Here is a 25,093-nt window from a genome sequence, read left to right as displayed (position 1 = left end):
CACAAAGTTGCTTGAAAATATATATATTTTTTTGCAGTCTCAGAAACCTCACCAGCTACTCTAATTTCCCATGCAGCAGATATACAAAGTAATAGTGAGCTATAATAACTAGCTAATTATAAGAAAAGAAAGGTCTTTAATGCATCCTTGTTGCCGTATGAGGGTTGTAAATGATATGTGAAAAAATTATTCCCATAACGGTAGTCTTCTTCCTCATCTCTAGTCGAAGGCTGAACTTCTATTGACGTTACCTCATGTGTGTTTAATGACATAGAGAACAAAGACCCTTGTTAGTGAGTCTCCAGCTATGTGGAAGCGCTTTAAAAACCTATATTTCAGCAACAGCCTACTCAGACCACTGCAGGGAAAAGAGACTCCTCATTTGATATAGAGGAGTCTGCTACTGTAAGCTGCAGGTAATTGCCATAAAATATTACTAACCTGCAGCCACACTTAAGTAATGGGGCTTTAATGGATGCCCTATCATGTTCATGCTAGGGAAAATGTGACCCCCCCTCATTTGAAATGGGAGAATTCCCCCTAGGATGCAGGAGATCACCTGCCCCACTACAAACCAGGTAAATTCTAGTGATGGACTATGGGGCTATAATAGAGCCCCTATCGCTCCCTCTGATTTAATGTGAACATGAGATCTCTTTTGCTCCATTAAATGAGGGGTCACACCTATCTCTAGGTTTCAATTGTTCACTGTGTTTATAGTGATCACCTTCTCCAAGCACACACCAATGCAGTGTTTAATTAAATGGGCACACGTTTAGGGTCCCTAATCCCATCATAGAACACATATAGGTATGAAACCCAATTTGAAAATAGAAGAGCCCACTCTTTCCAATGTTGAATCACATACCCCTATCATTAGTTGGGGATTAGTTCCCATACCCCTGTCATTAGTTGGTGATTACCATAAAATTGGCTATCACCTTTCTAATGTATTTATTTTATGGGGCAGAGGCTGCAAAGGAGCCTTTATCAACTAAAGACAAAAAAACAACACATGAAAGAGGGAATTGCCCATTTTAAAATAAGGGGTCTCATGCCTTTTAAGATAGCAGGTAAGCCATAGAAATATAAAAAGCCTGTCTACTTGATTCCTATCTACTAGGGACCCTAGCACCCAACAATAAACACTAAAATGAAGTGGGGGGGTTACATGCCCTGGTCTTTACCAGCTAACTACAATGGTAACAATGATCACTATCAGAGATAGTCATAGGCATTTGTAAAAATATCAATGGGTTGGGTATCCCTTGTGTTGCACCCACAATATATAGACAAACTTGAGACCCCTTATTTGAAAGCTGCAATCCTCATCCATCAAATAAATAGTCCTTTATCTATCCAGATGCCTGGTGATTGTCAAAACAATTACAAATATTGCTCAGCATTGGTTCTATTTTGTGGGGTCCTGGTGAGTTTTATGAGACCATTACTACCCACTCTAAATATAACACCCACCCTCATATTTAAGAGTGAGTTCCCACCATTCAAATAGGGGGTTTAATCTTGGTGTAACGCTCAAGTAATTTTCATAGTAATAGGAATCACCTTGCAGAAACTGGTAGAAACAAATTATTGTGTGGTTGATATTAAAGTTCATAGATCAATGTTTCTCTGAAATAATAAAAAAATTAGGAATAAAAATAAATTGGGAAAACTAGGTAAGTGTAAAAGAAGATATTTTGTGAAATACTATGGTGCAGATTACAAGTTGAGCGCTGTTGATAGCGCAGGGTGCTATATAAAATAGCGCACAATCTGGTATTTCAATCAAGTCAATGGTAAAAATGAATTACCAGGGAATGTTTAGTTTAGACATCTCTTTAGCGTGCCCTATACTTTCAGTTAATAGTGCGGCCACACTAAAGGCTAGATTTTTCAAAGCTGAGGCGTACAGGGGCACGTATACACGCCCCTGTACACCTCAGCTCACCTGTGGCGGGGCAAAATTACCCGCAGGTAATCAACATTGCAAACGAGCGCAATTTTGCGCTCACGTGCAATCCCGCCCCCTGCCCGTGCACAGCCAATCATGCGCGGCCAGGAGCTGTCAATCTCCTCGGTCGGACTCGACCGCGGAGATTGAATTTCGCCACCTTAGAGGTGGCGAAGAGGTTAAGGAAGCGGCGGTCTAGTGACCGCTGCTTGATAAATTATGGCGAGCAAGTTCTTGTGAGAACTTGCAGCCGTAGGGCTTTGGTAAATCGAGCCCTAAACATGGCTTTTATTACAAATTGTGAGTTACTTGTTCCATACTAAAAAGTTTCATGCGACTTGAGACCGGAAGTAAAGTTGTAGGGCTATAACAAAATTATATGAAACACATTGTAAAAATGTGAAATATATTAAAATAAAGTATTTTATTTATATATATATATATATATATATATATATATATATATATATATATATATATATATATATATATATAAAAAATATAAGTTTCTTATTGAAATAAAATGTATAGAAAGTGTTTTATAGGGATATGGTTTATGACAATTTGTTTGACTGGGAAAGGTTAAAAGGCGTATGTGTGTGTGTGTATATATATATATATATTTGTATGTGTGTGTATGTATGTATGTGTACATATGTATGTGCACACATACATGCATACATACACACACACACACATACAAATATATATATATATACCTTTGAGCCCCTCCCAGTCAAACACTTGAAATTGCATTGCTCTTCACTCAGAAGAAAATGTTATTTTAATATAAAATAAAAATATTTTCTTTTGAGTGAAGAACAATGCTATTTAAAGTATTTCTTAAATCATCTTAGACTTTAGCGCACTTTAAATAGCACACCATCAGGTAAGCGTGTGAGCAAAAGCCAGAACAGGGTTTTGTAGTCTGCCCCATAGAAGTCTATGGGGAAAGGGGTTTTGCCAGAGAATTTTGGTCAAATTAAAACCTTTTACCTTTAGCTTTGAAACTAGAGCTTTTAAGAGGACTTGTATCTCCCAATTTAATATAATTTTAATTGAAAATGCCTTTTATTTAGTAAATTAGTGTGTGGCAGACGACTGAGACTGAGACAATACTGGAACCAGCCCCTCTTTACCTGCAGGATTTCGATTAGACACAAACTACAATTGATAACAACAGGTTCAACAGTGGATTGACAGATCTCTAGCCCTGATTATTTTCTACCCTGGAGTATCAGACACCCAAGTGTTTTTATTCTGCTTTCACACCATATTTGCAGTGTTTGAAGAGAGAATTTGCAATGTCTAAATAATATAAATCCTACAAATGATAGCATTGAAAAGCATAAGATATTAATGATAGTTTTTTTTTGTTTGACAAACAATTGAAGTGATATGTCAAATACTTTAACATTTGCCTTTGCTTATACGTATATGTAAATAGAAAAAAACAATGTAAAAAACAGTCTCTGAATAAGTTACATTGATAAAAAGATTTTTGCTTTTAATATCCATTTACACACAGAGGCCATTATACAACCACATTGCTAATCTAGGCAGTCTTAAAGCACAGCATGGATAAAAGAGTACTCTTTCTGTATACTCTTTCTGTACACTTACGTCCCTGCTATCTTTAAAACAGATGTTATAAGCAAAAATATAGATAGACAGAATGACAGATGGACGGACAATGGATGGATGGATGGAAAGGTGAATGGATAAATGGATAGACAGATAGATCGATAGACAGACAGATAGATAGATCGGTAGATAGATAAATACATAGAAAGACAGATGGATGGACTGGACGTTCGGGCAGATGGATGGACAGACAGACAGATGGATGGATAGATTGATAGATAGATAGATAGATTATAGATAGATATATAGATAGAGGCTTGTTTCAAATACAGTTATGAGCAGACTGCATAGCTAAACCTTTTGATAATCTATGGTCTGATTTACATGACATTATAAAAATACAGTTAGATGATGTTGTGACCTGAATTATCAACATAGCTATTATGATAAAGTTCTTACGCTACCTTTGGACCTGGAAATCCTATTTGACCTTCTATTCCAAGGTCACCCTGAAACAAAACAGATGCAAATTATTTTCATAAAGAAAATATTGAGATTCAAGTTTACATACTATAGATGTTGAGGATAATAAATTAGTGTAAGAAATGAGAAAAGTGTTAATACTTTATTTAGACAGGAACAGGACAATATCTATCAGCTCAGGCCAAGTGTTCAACAATAGGATTTATTAGTAACTACACTAGATAACTGTATTTTTGTTGTTTAGTGAATATTACTTTTACTATATAAGTAGACACCATCATTATTACTATATCAAGGTCATCATTATGCTTGGCTTTTATCATCCTAATTGGCAACATCCATCTTGCTTTGTGCTGATGTAATATGGACCTTAGTGGTACCCATCTGTTATACATTATTTATAATAATATCATTACATATGCATGTAGATATGATTGCAGTTTCAGGATTTCATTGAATCATGTGAAACACCCCATAAAAAAACACACTTCAAACTTTGACTTTCCAAAAAAAGATTTCATGATGTGCACACATTTTGGTATTTCATAAAAACAGTCATAACAGAAATGTCTAATACAGTATTGAAAATTACCATAAACTGTATTTTAACCTAAAGTATTTTCTATTTAACAATATTATTATTTTTTTCATAAATTGCAAAAGGAAGAATATTTGGAGTAGTTGAGAAAGGGAGAGAGAGAGAAAGATAGTAAGAAGGTCTTAGAAAAAGGTTCCTAAACAGGTGTGTGCTAAGTAGGGATGCCAGATGTCCAGTATTTCAACTAGCTGTCCAGTACACTTAACTTAATACATTTAAAGGAGCATAAAACCCAATTTTTTTCTTTTATGATTTAGAAAGAGCGTGTAAATTTAAACAACTTTCTAATTTACTTCTATTATCTAATTTGCTTCATTCTCTTGATATCCTATGCTGAAAAGCATATCTAGATAGGCTCAGTAGCTGCTGATTGGTGGCTGCACACAGATGCCTCGTGTGATTGGCTAACCCATGTGCATTGCTATTTCTTCAACAAAGGATACCTAAAGAATGAAGCAAATTAGATAATAGAAGTAAACTGGAATATTGCTTAAAATTGTATTCTCTACCTGAATCATGAAAGAAAATGTTTGGGTTTAGTGTCCCTTTAATATGATGCTTGATGTAGGTATATATTTGATAATGGCTTCAGGGTTATTGGTCTGATCTGGGGTCTGATAAATGCATATAAGTAAAAGGGGGGCAGTCAACTGTGTCTGATCTAGGCCTGATGTAGGCAAAAAGTGGACAGAAGCAGCAGGGACATGGGATCTGAACACAGCTATTGATCACTCTCCCGAGGGCAGCCATGCAATAATTTTGTACAAGGTGGCTGGCAAGACTAGTCTTTAAGGAAGTCTTGAAACTGTAAAAAGTTAAGACCAGTGTTACAGAATGAGGCAAATTATTCCACAGAATAGATATTGGTCTAAAACAGTCTTGTAGGAAGAATGAATTATGTAGTGTGACATCAGAGCAGTTACCTGGGGACCTGGTGGGCCTGGATCTCCTGTCAATCCAATACTTCCCTTTACACCCTGTGTAAAATTGTAAGAAAAAAAATGTTAGGTAGAAAACCATATCATGTTTTTTTAAGATAAATCTAGATATTGGTAAAAATGCTGATGGACAATGGTGTTTCTGTATAACTAATCTCAAACATAATGCCCCAAAATGTCTTGAATCTTCAAGCTGCTTATTTGCATCTTACCTTGACCACTTCAGAAAATGCAGAAGATATCTAAATACCATTATAAGGATGCTGCAGTATCATAAAGGCATTTAAAACAAGTATTACAAATGCAATGAGTTGCCACTACTATATTTTACATCAATACTTATTATTACAAAGTCAGCAGAACACTATAACACAACTTGGATTATCACCAGCTTTACTAGCAGTGGATACAATAAAATAATTATCATCAGCGTGTAAAACCTTTTTTCAAATACATTTTATAAGATGAGAAATATAGGTGTGCTCCTCTGTACCAGCTGGGTAAAGAATGACATGGAGACATGGACATTTATCTCTCCCAGACATTGCGATGCCTATGGCATATGGAGCGGAACATTCGCAAATTATTAGGGGAAGCTCCCTAGACATGTTTTACTGGTGGAAAAGTAAACTCTGCTCTGTTAATGTTACTAGAGAAAGGTGGTAAATCATTGCATTACATTATGTGTGTTACTAGCAACAAGGGGGGGGGGGGGGGGGCTAAACCAGTGCAGACTTTCTGTTACTGATAACATGAGTGTTATTAACTGCTTCATTTGTGTATGTTACTGGCAATTTAGGAATTAAATCTCTGCTCTACGTTTTGTGTGTGTAGGGGGTTAAAGGAAAACTGTAGTCAGACAACAAATTACAATATTTGAAAAAAATTATTTCTTAAATAGCATTTTTTGCAATATATATGTATTAAAAATGTTGCTGCTAAAGTTGTTGAAAGTTGCCTGTGTTGTCATTTCCTGATATGAAAACAAAGTAACATTCTTTTAATATAATTCATTGCAAAGGTTTTCATATAGATTATATGTACAAGTTATTATAAATGTATCTATATATGTATTTCAAAGTGTTTTCAGGTTTTTCCTAACTATGTATAAGTGCAGATATTACATCATGTAAAAAAAGCAATAACAAGTCTGTTTACCCAAACAATCTAACACTCTAAACCCAAATTTTTTCTTTCATGATTCAGATAGAGCATGCAATTTTAATCAACTTTCTAATTTACTCCTATTATCAATTTTTCTTCGTTCTCTTGCTATCTTTATTTAAAAAGCAGGAATGTGATGCATAGGAGCCGGCCCATTTTTGGTTGAGAACCTGGGTTATTCCTTATTGGTGGGTAAATGTAAGCCTCCAATAAGCAAGCGCTATCCATGGTGCTGAACCTAAAATGGGCTAGCTGCTAAGATTTACATTCCTGCTTTTAAAATAAAATAGCAAGAGAACGAAGAAAAATTGATAATAGGAGTAATTTATAAAGTTGCTTAAAATTTCATGCTCTATCTGAATCATGAAAGAAAAAAATTGGGTTCAGTGTCCCTTTAATTGTTTGGTGATCACAAGATCAAATACTCATGTACAGCGTATGCAGCAATGGTTTGCAGGCAGCTCTTCATAAAGTGAGATGGCCACTCACTCTTACGGTGACCTATAAAAAAATATATAAAAAGAAGGCGCCAATAGCGTAATAAGTTCAAAAAGATGGCAAAGTTAATGCAAGGTGGTAGAAATACACTCACATTTGGGAAAGCACTATCAAGTGCTATACAGGCAGGCCAGAAATTTAGGAGTATGATGGGTAACTCTCTCTCTCTCTCTTAAAGGCAGCGAACGTTATGTGGTTGTTACTTCCTTGAAATGAATTAAAAAACAAACTACCATAGCGTAATATGTAAGGGCATATAGTAGTGTTAAGTAGAAATATTCAACTCACATTTGATGATGCACTGTCAAGCAATAGGATCCACACGATAGCCAAAGGGTTTTCCAAATTGGTGTCAATCAGCTTGGTAAAACAGCATCTCTCCGACTGCTGTTCGTGTATTTCCCCCGACTTACGACACCCGGCGGAAATACACGAACAGCAGCCGTAGAGATGCTGTTTTACCAAGCTGATTGACACCAATTTGGCTATCGTGTGGATCCTATTGCTTCTGAGATTGAGCCACTCCCTACCGTTGCTCCTGACACAGTGACTGAGTTAGCCAGACTACTCCTGAATATCTGGCATGCGCTTATAGCACTTGACAGTGCATCATCAAATGTGAGTTGAATATTTCTACTTAACACTACTATATGCCGTTACATATTACGCTATGGTAGTTTGTTTTTTAATTCATTTCAAGGAAGAAACAACCACATAACGTTCGCTGCCTTTAAGAGAGAGAGTTACCCAGCATACTACTCCTACATTTCTGGCCTGCCTGTATAGCACTTGATAGTGCTTTCCCAAATGTGAGTGTATTTCTACCACCTTGCATGGTTAACGTAGACATCTGTTTGAACTTATTACGCTATGGGCGCCTTCTTTTTATATATTTTTTTATAACAGAGTATAAAATGTATGAGATTTGCTTTTTTAAGGCTAATTTGTGTATATGAATTAGCTGATTTTGTGTTTTGAAGCCACAACCTAATAAAATGGGTTGAGCTTGTAGGTATAATCAGATATCATTACTTTATCACACTGTGTACATATACCTGCTTCTTTATCTTATATCTGTCCATAAACCAATCACCAGTACTTGAGAGAACAATGGGAGTGTAATCTCTACTGGCTGTGTTAACACAGCTTGGCCTCAAGGCCAAAAACTTTCAGGATAGGTGTGGATACCACAGGCTAAATAAACTATTTCAAATGCCAATATGAAGTTAAAGGAAATGCTTGTAAACAATTTAATACACTCCAGCAGGTAAAGTGGATCATTGGGAACAAATTAAAGGGGAGAAATTTTTGAGTAAACTGTCCCTTTAAGCCACATGAAGCTGTCAACTTCTTAATCACAATCACTTTATATACCAAAATTTCAATTTATAATAGAAACTAATTAAACATCAACTATGGCTGCATATTTAATATATTGACTTACCTTAAAACCCTTTAGTCCTTTTGGACCAGGTGAATCATTGCTTGCTAAGCATATACTTGCTCCACACTGTAACAGCAATAAATAATATGTTTTTACATACAGGTTGGATATAAATCACTGATTTAGCTTACTATAAACATGTTTTCTGACTAAAATCTATTTAGTTACATGGTCATGATACAAAAGAAAATACGTCTAGATCATATTTATGAAACGGAAACTTTTAAACATGTTTTTTCCACTTGAAATGTAAAGGGACAGTAAAGTCAAAATTAAATTTGTCTGCTTCAGATAGAGCACTAGTTATTTTACCTGCTCTCATCCAAGGTAATCCTGAAAATCTGGCCTGTTAGGGAGGTCTGAGAACAGGTTTTAAAACCAGTGAGAGAGAGCATACAGTTTCCAATTTATTTTTGTTATCTAATTTATTTATTCCTTTGCTATCCTTTGTTGAAAAGCATACATAGGTAGGCCCAGCAGCAGCAATGCACTACTGGGAGAATGTTGCTGATTGATGGCTGAACATATATGCCTCTTGTGAATGGCTCACTGATGTGTTCAGCTAGGTCCCAGTAATGCATATCTGGTCTTTCAACAAAGTATACCAAGAGAATGAAGCAAATTGTATCATAGAAGTAAACTATAAAGTTATTTAAAATGGTATGCTCTGTCTAAAAATGAATGAAAACAATGTTCATATAAGTTTAAACTATGGAAACTAACAGGAAATTGATGCTTGTGCACAACTATTGTTCAATATCAATTGCTCACAGGCTGATAGACATGGGTGAATGTTTGTATTTTGATATAAATGGCAAGAATCTTGCCATATGTCTACCATTCAAATATTTATGTAGCCTTAAAGGGACACTGAACCCAAATTGTTTCTTTTTTGATTCAGATAGAGCATGCAAATTTAAGTAACTTTCTAATGTACTCCTATTAGCAATTTTTCTTCATTCTCTTGCTATCTTTATGTAAAAAAGAAGGCATCTAAGCTTTTTTTGGCTCAGAACTCTGGACAGCACTTTTTTTATTGGTGGATGAATTTATCCACTAATCAGCAAGAACAACCCAGGTTGTTCACCAAAAATGGGCCGTCATCTAAACTTACATTCTTGCATTTCAAATAAAGATAGCAAGAGAACGAAGAAAAAATGATAATAGGAGTAAATTATAAAGTTGCTTAAAATTTTATGCTCTATCTGAATCACCAAAGAAAAAAATTGGGTTCAGCGTCCCTTTAATGTTAACATTTGAGTATCAATTGTACTGTTTGAATATCACAAATAAATAGTGATTGCCAATGGATTATTTTAAGGTAATTTTTTTATTCTTTAAAAGAGCTTTTTTATTTTCATTTTAACATTGTAATTGTAAAAAGGAAGGGGGACACAACTACACAAAGCTGGAAACTAAAAGTTGTTTTATTTATTACAGGACCAGAAGTTGTTTTAAAGTTTGCCGTGTACAAATTCACTTCAACACTCACCTCAGTTTCAGCTTCTTTTGTCTGAAATAAAATAAAATAAAAACATTAAAAAAAAGCAGGGATATTACTAATGTGAGAGACTTCATTCTTAAAAGAATAAGTAAAACACAATAAAAACTAAACTAAAAAAAAACTAAAAAAAAAATTAAACTAATAGTGGAATTATTGAGTTTAAACATTAAACTTGTATATGTGTTTATGACATTTTACAGATTTATGGCACAGCTTGGCAGCATCCACTGTGGAAAAAAAAAACTAATTAACCAAATGATGCAGTAAAACGTTGATGGATTGACAGACTAATCAATTACTAATTAATTAATTACTAATTATAGCAGGCTTTGGCTTTCTTCCTGATTGCTAAAGAGAATTTTATAGTGTAATCAGCCACAGAAGTTGCACAACCCCACAGATCTTTGGCCATATCTGCTCTTGGCCAGCAGTTCTCTGTGACTCCTTTACTAAACTTGAACTATATGTTTAATGTCTTTGCACACATAGACTTGCAGGGTCAGAAGAGCTAAACTCACATTACAAATTAGAGCATGCAATTTTTGCACAATTTTCCTTTAAGCCAAATAAATATATTTTCTGTTAATTTGAAGGAAATATATTAGAAATTCATAATAATAAGTATATTCTTTACATCTGTGAGCTAACGGTTTGGACTGTTCTCTAATCAAAATTGTGTGAGTGCCATATGGCTAGAGTGCTGATTGGATAACAGTTAAAACCGTTAGCTCACAAAAAAAAAAACTTTTCAAGTGGGTGGCTGGAGTATGGGCTATTTGAATTGCAGCGCTACATTTAAAAATTAAGTTAAAACCAATCTTTATGGAGTTTAAGTCTGGTGAATTAAACTCCATCTAAAATATCACTAACATTCTGGATCTGTTTATACAAAAGTGAAAGTTTACCATCACTTTAACTTTGAAAATGATTTGCTAACCCCACACTGCACCATTCTGTATACAATTTGGAAATACAGTTTACTGTATAGTAAGTGATTTTGTTTGTGTTTGGTGACAAAACAAGTATATTTTTTGATATATAAAATTACAAAGACCCTTACCCAGGAAATTCAGAAATGAATGTTAAATATTATAATATAATGATAGCAGAAGATCTAAGCTATTTAAGGTTTAATTTTAAACTTAAAGCATGTACTTTTTTAAGACTAGCATCCCTTTAATGCTGTGTTTACCACACAAAGGGGTTAAACACATAGTAGAAGTACCACTAGGAACCCACAGAGCACTGCTATTCCTGAGATGTGTGACTATCACTGATGATTGAGTCAGCGACAGTTTCTGCTCTGGACCAGCAGTGCTCTGCAGGTCCAGAGTAGTACTTCTACAATATACTGTATATCTGCACCTTATTTTTCATTGAAAATAAGCAACTATTTTCCCATGTAAGTCATATAAAAACCAATAGAAATATTTATACAGCCCCACTAGTAGCTTTGTTAATGCCCCTTTTCAACAAACTGTCATGGAAGAAAATAGATCTAAGTTTTCATTGTTTTTGTGCTTCTATTTTAGCGCTTCTTTTATATGTGATTTTTGTGCCCCAAAAGATATTTTTAGATAATACTTTTGCACTCTGTTAGATATTATTTTGGCACTATGTAATATTTTATTTTGCGCTCCAATATACATTATTATTGCACTCCAATATACATTATTATTGCACTCCAATATACATTATTATTGCACTCCAATATACATTATTATTGCACTCCAATATACATTATTATTGCACTTTGTTATATATTTTTGTGCTCCAATATACATTATTATTGTGCTTTCTTATTGATAATTTTTGTGCTCCAATATACATTATTATTGTGCTTTGTTATATATTATTTTTGTGCTCCAATATACATTATTATTGTGCTTTCTTATTGATAATTTTTGTGCTCCAATATACATTATTATTGTGCTTTGTTATATATTATTTTTGTGCTCCAATATACATTATTATTGTGCTTTGTTATATATTATTTTTGTGCTCCAATATACATTATTATTGTGCTTTGTTATATATTATTTTTGTGCTCCAATATACATTATTAGTGTGCTTTATTATATATTATTTTTGTGCTCCAATATACATTATTATTGTGCTTTCTTATTGATAATTTTTGCACCTTGTAGAGGTAACATTGCTTCTACAACTGGTAGAGAATAGATTTCTAATGCTGTTCTCCACAGTAAGGAACTTGCAGAACTTTCAGTCCTCTATAGGAGAAAGAAATGATACATTTGTAACCAGGAGAATTAATGAGGAGCATTATAGGAAATACGACCAAAAGGATCTAGTTTAAAGGGACATTCCAGTCAAAATGTAAATGCACATAGATTTATTACATCTTTGAATAGAAACATATTTGCAATATAAATGTATAGGCAAAAATGCTTCTGGTAAAAGCTATCACTGGTTTAGTGTTAACATTTTTCCTGTATGTGCATGTGAAGCATAGCTAGATATTCTCACTGCACCTGCATTTTACATAATACAGCTGCGCAGATAGTCAGTGGGGCTTGTATCATGTCAGCAATTCTCTCTGAGCAAGTGCTGTGTTTAAAATTCTGGGGCACGGTGCATACTTAAAGTGAATGTAAATTTTGATGCTAAAGTGCCTGGTTTTTAAAAATTCAATTAAAAACAGGGGCGCTTTAATTCATCAAAATTTACATTTCACTCCTGTTGTGAAAAAAAAACGTACCTTTTTAATCTTGACAGCAGCTCCAGCTTCCTCCACCCATTGCAAAGTCTCTTCCTGGGTCTTAAATGGAAAATCCAGCTTCCTCCAATCATGGCGTTGAATCAGACACTGATTCCCCCGGGGTGGAAGCCGTGATTGGAGTATGACCTATCAATCATTTCTGACATCAGAAATGGCTTGCGGCGACCGGAGGTAGCTGGAGCTGCTGTCAAGTTTAAAAGGTAAGCTTTTTTTCACAATAGGGGTGAAATGTAAATTTTGATGAATTAAAGTGCCCCTGTTTTTAATCGAATTTTTAAAAAGCGGGCACTTTAGCATCAACATTTACATTCACTTTAAATACACTTTTGAAACAGCTATAGCTTTTATTAGAAGCATTTGTGCTAATGCATGTATATTACAAAATTCCAATTTTGGCTGGAATATCCTTTTAACCCTTTTTTGGAGCACATGTTCTCCAAGGAGAATGGGAACAGAGTAGGAGAATTTTACAGCTCAATTTAGGCACATTTTTGAATGATAAATAGGGGAATTATTTCTCATCCACATTTGTAGGAGAAAATATAGGAGAATAGCAATGATAAATCTTGCCCTATATGTTTAAACCCTTTGAAGGGGTTAAACACATAGAATTAAAGGGACTATAGTCTTGAAATTAAATACTCTAACTATTCAGAGTATGTCATTTTTAGACTATAATGGCCCTTTAAACTCTCGCACTAATGTATTTTTTTGCATATGTGTAGAGCTCTATTTTTTTCTTCCAAAAGGGTTCAAATGAAATACAAACGTGCTTAGGTATGGATTAATTATGGTCTATTGCTTTGAACTATAGAACAAAAGGGTAGACTTGGTGGTTCAAGTACTTCTTATCATAAGTCCACTTATATGCTTGAAATACTCAGTCATTGCTACACAAATCTATATATATATATATATATATATATATATATATATATATATATATATATATATATATATATATCTATATATATATATATATATATATATATATATATATAAAGAAGATTATTTTAGCAAAGACATTAGGTTTAGCAGACGCTTAAACATTTTACAACATATATGACTGTGTATTTATTGTTGGTGCATGTATAAATATGAACACAATATATTTAGCATGGAGCATTTTTAAAAAAGTTCAGACTAAAAAGTATATGCCATATGCAATGACATAGCAAACTAGATGCAGAATAAAAGTTTAGTACATTTCAAGTACAACAATAGCACTTACCATAATATCAATGATTCTGCTAATGGTTCTATTTAAGTGGCTACTTGGAGATGCCAGATAATTATTACGATACAGTTCATAAGGCGTGCTGGCTATCAAGGTAAGTTCACTTTCTACAGTATCTAAACTTGTGGCCACGACAAACGTTTTGATTCCAGCATTCTTCATTGCCTCAGCAGCTCCCATTGTCCCACCACATGGGCTTCCTGTGATATGACCGTCTGTAAATACAATTGCAAATTTAAGACCTCCAATTGCTCCTGACTCTGTCTGGATAGCTTCCGTCATTGCCTTCAAAGCACAGTCAACAAAGGTGCCCCGGCCAATGTACTTGACTTTGTTGACACTTTCGATGAAAGTTGATGAGTCATCTGTCAGGCCAATAATAGATTCCACAGTATCTGAAAAGTGAAGAGCTCCGTATTTCCATCTTATTTGACTGCCCCTTATTCTTACTCCTTGAAGATGCATGACAAATGTCCTGAGGAAAACTTTTAGTTCATTCATAAGGCCACCCAATGGAGATTCCTTCAAAGCTACACTTTCTGAGGTGTCAATTGTAAAATACACATTTATTGGACATTGAGAGGTTCCTATAACAATAGTAAAGACAATAGTGTGTTAACAATATATCATTTAAAAGAATATATAGAGAGGTCAGAAACCCACAGTAATAAAGATGTACACTCACTTGCGCCTGCACAAACACCTAAGTATACTAAGAATAAAAAAGCTCTTTCATTGCGACTCTTCAGGGTCTGTTATCTTATGCAGTTGATTTTTAAAGGGACATGTTACCGTTATGCCGCATTATTTGATTGTGAAGCAGAATATATATAAAAAGCTGACCAATAAGGATATCTTAATATCAAAATTTGCCCCCAAATTATGCCACACTGTAGATTGATTTTAAAGGGATATGAAACCTAAAAAAAATATTTTGTGATTCAAACAGAGCATACAATTTTTTTCATTTTACTTCTTTTATCAAATTTGCTTTGTTCCCATGATATTCTGCGTTGAAGAGATACCTAGGTAGGCATCTGAAGCACTACATGGCAGGAAACAGTGCTGCCATCTAGTGCTCTTGCAAATGGATAACATGCTTGCAAAACAGCTGCCATATAGTGCGGCCTCCTAAGCTTATACCCCTTCTTTTCAACAAAGGATACCAAGAGAACGAGGAAAAATTGATAATAGAAGTAAATTAGAAAGTTGTTTAAAATCACATGCTGTATCTGAATCATGAATCATTAAAGAAAAATTCTGGGTTTCATATCCCTTTAAGCCCTTAATGACCAAGGACATGCCTGGCACGTCCTACATAAAACGGTCCTTAATGACCAAGGACATGCCTGGCACGTCCTACATAAAACGGTCCTTAATGACCAAGGACATGCCTGGCACGTCCTACATAAAACGGTCCTTAATGACCAAGGACATGCCTGGCACGTCCTACATAAAACGGTCCTTAATGACCAAGGACGTGTCTGGCACTGGTGGTTTGAAGCGCTGGAAGCAATTGTGATCGCTTCCAGTTGCTTTCAGGGTATTTCAGTGATGCCAATACATTGGGTAGTATTTCTAAACTCAGGACAAAATTTGGAAACTATTTAGCATGGGTGTTTTTTGGTGGTTGTAGATGTGTAACAGAATTTGGGGGTCAAAGTTAGAAAAAGTGTTTTTCTTTTTTATTTTTTTCATCATATTTTATATTTTTTTATAGTAAATTATAAGATATGATGAAAATAATGGTATCTTTAGAAAGTCTATTTAATGGCGAGAAAAACGGTATATAATATGTTTGGGTACAGTAAATGAGTAAGAGGAAAATTACAGCTAAACACAAACACCACAGAAATGTAAAAATAGCCCTGGTCCTTAACGGTAAGAGAAAATTGGAAAATGGTCCGGTCACTAGGGGGTTAAGCATGTTCTAGTACATGCAAGGAAATGTGCATCTAGCATGTGCAGATGCCCTTTTTTTAGCCACTGATGCAGAGAGAGCCACTATGTGGCCCTCTCTGCATCGGCCAGCGATGGTGCCGATCGTTGGTGGGTGGGAGCCATAGCAGGGAGGTGGGTGAGGGGCCCATCACTGGAGGGAGTTCTGGATCCTGTGCCTGAGTGTGCAGGAGCGAGCTAGGGGACAGAAGCACGTGTGCACGCACCCACGCTACATTAAGCCCAAGGAGGGAGGGGGAAAGGGAGAGGGAGGGGGAATAAATGTTAGGAAAAGGGTCTGGGAGGGTGAGGGGGTAGGGCATTGAGGGGGGCAGCTACACTACAGAAAAAGTGGGATTAACTAAAAAAACACAGCCCAATTTTATTGCAAAGTGGGTACTGCCAGTACCCAAGATGGTGGCAATTAGGTACAGTCCAGGATGGGAAAACAGCACCACTATGTAATTCAGTGCACCTGTGACAGGGGTATACTGCTAAAAGCCCCCAGTGACAACAGAATATACAGATAGTCACCAGCACTGTATGTAGATAATAAAACTTTTATCAAAGACACATAAAAACAAGCAACGTTTCGGGGCTTAATCCCTTAGTCATGCTGTGTGGTACATATGTATGATTCCGGCCTTTTAAACACAATCTTAGGAGCCAAAAAATCCAAAAAAGGAACATTGGGCCCCACCTGGTGGTAGATGTAGTGTATAACATCCTAAACGGCATATGTATCAACTAAAATACAATATGTCAACCTTAAACAGTATGGCAGAAAAATTATACATATTCATGTTAAATGTAATAATCTCAAAATGCAAGTTACAAATTTATAAACCCCCACATAATGGAATCTGTGAAAAAAATGGAATCTGAAAAAAAAAATTAATCTTAGGGCAAACACATAGGTAGATGTAGGAAGAGGAGCCTCAGTGTTACCCTTATTGCTGTACACTTATTGATGAAAAATTTAATGATCAAAAATGTATCGTAGCGTAATATATGTAGTAAAGTTTTAAAAAAGCAAGATAGATTGAAATCTTTATTCAGACCCTTAGGAATTAGGGTCTCTAACTTGTGGATCCACCACATCTCTTTTTGCTTTAGCAACTTTTCCCTGTCCATTTCATTTCTGGGTCTGTTAATTTGCTCTATAATTTGCCACCTCAATTGGCTTATACCATGACCATGTTCCAAAAAATGTTTCGATAATGGGGCTTCTAGATTTTTTTCTCCTTATATTGGACTCATCCACTCTCTAGCCTTTTGGGTAGTTTCTCCCAAATAGAACAGGGAATAGGGGCATTTAATTGGGACTTCCTCGCCTGTTCCTGTTGGATTTGTACAGATGAAGTTTTTTTGGAGCCCCCACTTGCGATGTTTGTGGCCTCCCCGCCTATATTTTTCCATCCACATAGTGGAAAAAGATATAATATCAACAGTTTTTTTTTACCTGTGATAGCACATATGTGATACACCTAATTAAATGCCCTTGTTCCTCGTTCTATTTGGGAGAAACTACCCAAAAGGCTAGAGAGCGGATGAGCTAGCACCGCCTCAAATATAAGGAGAACAAATCTAGAAGCCCCATTATCGAAAAAAATTTTGGAACATGGTCATGGTATAAGCCAATTGAGGTGGCAAATTATAGAGCAAATTAATATTCCCAGAAATGGAATGGACAGGGAAAAGTTGCTAAAGCAAAAAGAGATGTGGTGGATCTTTAAAAATCTTTAAAAAATCTTGTGAGATCAGTGAGAAATCCCAAAAGATCACAGCAAAGTGTGAACATTGATGTTGCTGATTGGCTATTTATTTTTCTTCACCATACAGATGAAAGCAGTAGGAAATACCCAGGTATACATTTTTAAACTTTTTCATTCTCACATTTGCCTCAGAGATAAAGGCTGATTTATGTTGAGCAACATGTCCCTTGCAAATAATATTAAGAATGATCTCCAAATTATAACACAGATACTGAGTTTTTTTCTTTTCTCTTTTATATTGTTTTCCTATTGAATTTAGGCCACTGTTAAAGTCACTCAGTGAACAAAATTCTCAGGATATTTTGTAGCTGATCATTTGTAAGTGAACGGTCAAAAATGCTTTCATAGATGTGGTAATAGAATTTTTTTTCTCTTGGTTTCCAACATGGAAGACAAAGACTGTACAAAAATGTTTTCCCCCTCTTACCCTATATTTATTACTATTTTTATGGGCAGTAATTATTAGCATTTCATATTTTTTGCACTGATATGAAATAATATTCAGCAGTCAATCAGTAGTTCACCAATAATGTGCTAAAAAGATTTAGTTTGAGTTAGGAAAATCTCAGTAAAAACATTTGAGGGGTTTTATAGTCTTTTATCAATAGACTAGTGTTAAAGCCTGTGTACACGCTCCAAAATGTTTAAGGAAAGAAATATACCTATCCCTATCCCTCTATCCATCTATCCCTATCCCTCTATCCATCTATCCCTATCCCTCTATCCCTATCCCTCTATCCATTGCCATCTATCACTCTATCCCTATCCCTCTATCCATTGCCATCTATCCCTATCCCTCTATCCATTTCCATCTATCACTCTATCCTTATCCCTCTATCCATTTCCATCTATCCCTCTCCCTCTATTCATTTCCATCTATCCCTCTCCCTCTATCCATTTCCATCTATCCCTCTATCCCTATCCCTCTATCCCTATCCCTCTATCCCCATCCCTCTATCCATCTATCCCTATATCTCGATCCCTATCACTCTATCCATCTATCCCTCTCCCTCTATCCTTCTCCCTATCCCTCTATCCTTATCCCTCTATCCCTATCCCTCTATCCCTAATCTCTATCCCTCCTATACCTATCCCTCTATCCATCTATCCCTCTCTCACTATCCCTCTCCCTCTATCCCTATCCCTCTATCCCTATCCCTCCATCCCTAATACCTATCCATCTATTCATATCCCTATCCCTATCCCTCTATCTTTATTTTTCTGCAGTGTAGGATCCCACTAACCCTCCAACCTCCCTGATCCCCCTTTAAACAACTCTCTAACCCTCCCCCTCTAACTATTGCAGCCATATTAGGTACTGTCTGCTGTCTGCAAGTACCTATAAACCCCTTTTTTAATTTTTTTTATTTCATTTTATTTTTTTCTGTAGTGTAGAAGTCCCACCACCTCCCGCGATCACCATTTTACTAACCCCCGCACCCCCAAACCCCTTTTCTGTAGTGTAGCTGTCACATCTCTTCCTGTCCCTTTTTTTCTGTAACTCCGGCTCCATATGCGCAGATGCCTGAAGCTTCAACGTAACATAACAGCTGAGAGTGCTGGAGCTTCCTGAAGCTGTCTCGCGCTGCTGGTAAAGGCCAGGTATGTTTGTCCTCGTGCAGTCTCTACTGCGCATGACAGCTTTGGACAAACATACTTGGCTTTTTATAATATAGGATGTTTTTGGGCTCCATTTAGCAAAGATTCAACTGTTAAATCTCTGAAATTATGCGTCAAATTATGCACAAAATTGACACCCCTAAATTATCATTGTGTCAACATGGTCAAATGTAGCTCAAATCGCTGTAACATTTGCACCAGCGATTTGCTTTCAATGTAAATTGATGGCAACATTATTTGAGTGTAATGATGCTAATCCGCTCGTACATACAACTGTATTCAACCAAATTAAAATCAAAGGGATTTTAATGCGATGTTACTAGATTATAAAAGGGTGTGGAAAAAAATGTACTAGAGATTATCATATTATAAAGTAGATAGATAAATACAAGCACATAATAAGATAATGTAACAAATATTAGTGACGCTTCATGGTAATATATATGCTAATATAATACATTTCTGAAACATTGATTGTTCAAATATTATAAATAAAATATTTTAAGGACACAACAAGTACACAAAATTAAAAATACCTTTTAGAGCTGTATTTATTCATGAACAAGAATTAAATGGATTTTTGAAAATAACGACCATTTTAAAAACTGTATGAAAAAACGAGTCATGTGATGGTCATGTGATTGAAATCGAACAATATTCAAAGTAGATGAAATGATATATACTAAAATACGCGCCATTGATGATTCATATTTATCATTGTACGATGCCCTTCTCATCATATTTTTGCATATGAGTTAGGACGTTTTCTTATCTATCTATTTATCTATCTATCTATAAATAGTGGAGGGAAAAACAAACAAACATGAATTTTACACCTTACCAGCATTGCTCACTGTCTGTGGTGAGGAATATCCTCTTTCAAATTGGCTTAAACAAATAGCGAACCAGGAACCAATTAAAGTAATTCTTAGCAAGTCCCCAAACATTGTGCAGTCCAACAAGCTGGAAAAGCAAAGCATACATCATAAATAATGTGAGTATATCAGTTTATTGTTCTAAATACAGGATAGACATTTTATTACATGTGCATGTACAGCTCTTGTCACATTGTGTCAGTGAATTAAAGTATTTAGGGTAGATTTATCAAATGTTACAGCGGATCATGTCCGCCTGTCATCGATATATTCTGATAGCATACGCTGTCGGCATTTTAATTGCACAGGCTTTTCTGGTAAAATGCTTGTGCAATGCCGCCCCCTGCACATTCGCGGCCAATCGGCCGCTAGTAAGGGGAGTCAATCATCCTGATCGTATACGATCGGGTTGATTGCTGTCTGCCGCCGCCTCAGAGGTGGTAGATGAGTTAAGGAGCAGCGGTCTGAAGACCGCTGCTTCTTAACTTAAGTTTCAGGCGGACCTGAAACTTCGGGGGTAGATTGCAGCATCCGCTGCTTGATAAATCTACCCCCTTGTATGCAGTTTTTTGTGATCAAGATTTTTACAGAGATTTAGCAAAATATAAAATGAAATCTTATGGTATAGGAAAGTCAAATTAAACTTGCATGATTCAGACAGAACGTGTCATTTTAAGACACTTTTAAATTAACTTCTGATTTATAATATGTTTTGTTCTTAGTATTTGTTGCTGAAAATGAATATGTACATAGCATACACTAATGGGATCTAGCTGGTAATTGGTGCCTGCACACGTTTGTCTCTTGTAATTGGCTCACTAGATGTATTCAGCTAGGTCCCAGTGGTGCATTGCTGCTCCTTCAGCAAAGGATAACAAGAAAATGAAGCACATTTGATAATGAAAGTAATTTGGAAAGTTGTTTAAAATCATATGCTCTATTTGAATTGTGAAAGAGAAAACTTGGTTTTCAAGTTCCTTTAAACATAGTAAGTATTGCATTTTTGGCAATCAGTTTGATTTTAAAGTAACATAAGAGCCACAAATGAAATGAGCATGAGTGCATTTCAGTTTTGAATAGATGCATTTTTGCAATAAACTTACATTAGCAAAAATTATTTTAGTAAAAGCTCCCACTGTTTAAGGTCCTCATGTACCAATATTAAAACATCAGACCTGCTCCGAGTGTGTTTGGTTGTGGCTTGTATGATGCAAACTGACTTGTCATTAGCACTATATGCCAACATGGCCTCTCTGAGCAGCCACGGTGTTGGGAAAAGGGTGTATGGGGCATTTATGCATTTGTGCGTTTCTAGCTGAAACAGTGATAGTGCCGTTAATATTTAAAACTGAAATTCACTCACGTACATTTATTATGTCCCTTTGAAGTCTGTTCTATTAATTGCAATTATTTTATGTAGTCATATTTTACCATCCTCCTCTTAAACTAATAAGTGAAATATATACAGTAAACATGTTACTAAAAATGTTTCATACATTGAGCCTATTTATCATATGTCTGTCGGACCTGATCCGACCGTGCGGATCAGGTCCGACAGACCTCGCTGAATGCGGAGAGCAATACGCTCTCCGTATTCAGCATTGCACCAGCAGCTCTTGTGAGCTGCTGGTGCAACGCTGCCCCCTGCAGACTCGCGGCCAATCGCCGCCAGCAGGGGGGTGTCAATCAACCCGATTGTATTCGATCGGGTTGAATTGCGGGGATGAGCTTGATAGATAGGCTCCATGGTGTATAGTTATATAAATATATATATGTGTGTGTATGTAAGTGTGTGCATGTTTCTGTGTGCGTATGTCTGTGTGTAAGTGTGTGCATGTCTCTGTGTGAGTGTGCATGTGTTGAAGTGTGTAAGTGTGTGCCTGTGTGTGTGTAAAGGCTGTGACACACTGCAAGTGATGCGGTGCATGGCGAAGCAGCTGCTTTGCACCGCGTTGCACCGCTTCTGAAGTTCAAATATTTAATCTCTGAGCGCTCAGAGATGAAAAGGCAGGACACACTGAGCTCGCACATCCGCATGTACACGCTGTGTGCCGCTCCTCTTGCAGTTTGTCACAGCCTTAAGTGTGTGTCTGTGTGCGTGTAAGTGTGTGCATGTTTCTGTGTGAGTGTGCATGTGTGCAAGTGAGTAAGTGTGTGTTTGTGTATGTGTAAGTATGTATGAAGGTGTACATCGATCTGTGTACACACACACACACACACACACACATATATATTATATATATATATATATATACACACACACACACACACATATATGTGCCATTTTAGGGCATATTTGAAGTCTACAGCTATAAACATGAATTTCAATATATATTGTGATTTTCCATTCTGGACTGGTACAAAGAAACTCTTTAGATCAATAAACAGATTTACATCATGTTTAATGCACTGGACTTACATATGGAGTAGCATACCCTAACTATACATATACAGTATTACATTACTATTAGGTAAGGTAGCTTTGAATTAGTAGGTGAGCTGGGAGCATTTTTTTTCTCCATAATAGTATCCTAAACAAACATTTCACAATAATACTTGATTTAAAATGTATGGGATAATTACAGATAAAGCAACAATATGTATTTTTTTTTTAACTACCAAAGAACATGTATGTATTTATTATGCTAAAGAGGCAATGTCACAGTCATAATGTATTTCTAGGGTGATCTATGTTACCCTATATTTTATTAAATAAATTATACAGTACATAAAACATTACATATTAAAATTAGAAAAAATAGCTTCTTTAAATCTTTACTATTCAAAATATTGGGAATAGTTACTACAATATTCTGACTATACAACCAGAAAACTGCACACTTCAGAATAAATAAAAAAACATAAAATCTTTTTTACGTTAAATATTATTTGTATTTACTTTTATTTTTAAATGTGCAACATAAATATGCATACATCACAATAAATATTCTTGGAATAAGACTATTACAAATAAATGATTATAATATTAATAATAATAACAATACATGAATTGTATTAATCAGTTAGAATGTTGCTGTTATTTATAAATACAAGGGCATACTTTTGTGTTAGAAATTATCATCTTACCTACAGTAAATAAATATAAAAAATCTTCACAGAAATAGTAGATATAATTTTGGAAATATTGTTCTTACCTTGCTTATGGAAGTGACTTAGTCATGAATTATTCAGAGATAAATTAACTCTGATGCCCAATCTATCAAGTTTAGAGGTTTGTGCAGATCTGAGTAAAAATCTAATAACACCTTTTTTTTTGGTATGTGTGCACGTGTCAGCATATATACTTGCCTGAACTTGACCAGAGCACTGCATACCAGGTATACTATTCTTACATTCATAAAAAATGTGTACTGCATTCTATCAGTGTTTGTCTTAATTGTGTGTCTATCTATCTATCTATCTATCTATCTATATATATACACACAGTATATATATATATATATATATATATATATATATATATATATATATATATATGCTTGTGTGTATAAATATATATACACATATAAATACATAAATATATATGAACACCTGAACACACACACATATACTGTGTGTGTGTGTGTGTATATATATATATATATATATATATATATATATATATATATATATACACACATTTTTAGACATGTATATGTATGTATCTCTATGTTAAAAGCAGACCTTTTTTTCTAACACCTGAAACCTCAAATTTTTGTGCCGTTATAACTTTTTTTGTGCAGTATTGTTTTTTTAATAATTCTTATAATACTTATCAGATAGTGTTATTAAGCGTGTAACTGTACTTTTAAAATGATTTTTGATGTGTTTTGTGACACTTTTTGTTTTGTGTAACAGTTAACCAGAGCTCTGAGGTTGTGGTAATCATTCTAGCGTAAATCATGATTGCGCTCACGCGTTCGTATTAACTTTTAACTTGTAATACAAGTACTCCTTCCACGGTGTACAAACAGCGACGATAAATCCAATATAACTCGCGCAAAACAATGCACCATGTGTTAAACTCCTGCAATGTGATTAAACACATAGTTAAAGTACCAATTAGGAGCTGTAGAGTACTGCTGGTCTAGAGCGCAAACTACTGGTCAACCAATCATCAGCGGTAGTTGCACAAGCAAGCTAGCAAGGAATGCATGTGTCTACAGCAATTACTGGCAATATCCCCATTTGGAGCAGAATGGGGGTGTTCTAGGATTTCATCTTCGTTCAACCCTTAAGAACGAGTTAAACACATAGCATTAACATTTTATTTTTTTTAAATTCAATATTTTTTTAGAGTTGATTAATGGAATAAATGAGGCCTGTGGCTCGCTTTACTTTACATCCATTTTTTTGTACCAGATACCCAATAAGTAGCTCGATAAATTATATTTACCCTTACGGTGATAATTGTGTGTCCCTTGTTCTTTGTACCCTTTCATGCTAATTTTGATGATTTTTGGTTAAAATCTGTATTTATGGTAGCAATTATCTTGGCCTGCAGAGTGAACTTTGGGGCTTCTCAAATAAAACCTCATACACAGTTCACCATAAAGCAAGGACAGCTGTATACAACTCTTCAAATGTACATTTAAGTTTCATATAAGAATATTTCAGTAGAAAAACTTAAAGGGAAAGATTTAAGATGCAAGCTTAGTACCTTGAGAGGGAGAGACAACAACTAAAACAGCCACTTTTGCTTATATTATTTTATTAGTTACAAATGTGACACTGATGCAGA

At 35.3% G+C, this 25,093-nt stretch overlaps 1 protein-coding gene across 1 annotated transcript in view; it reads right to left on the bottom strand.

Annotated features, from left to right (window-relative positions):
- Nucleotides 1–23,608, bottom strand: part of LOC128660599 (collagen alpha-2(VI) chain-like) — a 115,287-nt gene extending 91,679 nt beyond the window's left edge. Inside the window, exons 1-7 of the mRNA XM_053714525.1 lie at nucleotides 23,508–23,608; nucleotides 20,319–20,440; nucleotides 14,139–14,731; nucleotides 10,156–10,176; nucleotides 8,664–8,729; nucleotides 5,543–5,596; nucleotides 4,003–4,047 (exon numbers count right to left, since the gene is read on the bottom strand). Coding sequence (XP_053570500.1) covers nucleotides 4,003–4,047; nucleotides 5,543–5,596; nucleotides 8,664–8,729; nucleotides 10,156–10,176; nucleotides 14,139–14,731; nucleotides 20,319–20,424 — 885 coding nt within the window. The 5' untranslated portion in view covers nucleotides 20,425–20,440; nucleotides 23,508–23,608. The remainder of the gene's footprint in view (nucleotides 1–4,002; nucleotides 4,048–5,542; nucleotides 5,597–8,663; nucleotides 8,730–10,155; nucleotides 10,177–14,138; nucleotides 14,732–20,318; nucleotides 20,441–23,507) is intronic.
- Between the last annotated feature and the right edge of the window lie 1,485 nt (nucleotides 23,609–25,093).

Source organism: Bombina bombina, chromosome 5, assembly GCF_027579735.1.
Source record: "Bombina bombina isolate aBomBom1 chromosome 5, aBomBom1.pri, whole genome shotgun sequence".
NCBI classification, from domain to species: Eukaryota; Metazoa; Chordata; class Amphibia; order Anura; family Bombinatoridae; genus Bombina; species Bombina bombina.
Note: the sequence above shows the minus strand (reverse complement) of the source record. Positions and strands in the feature narration are given on the sequence as shown.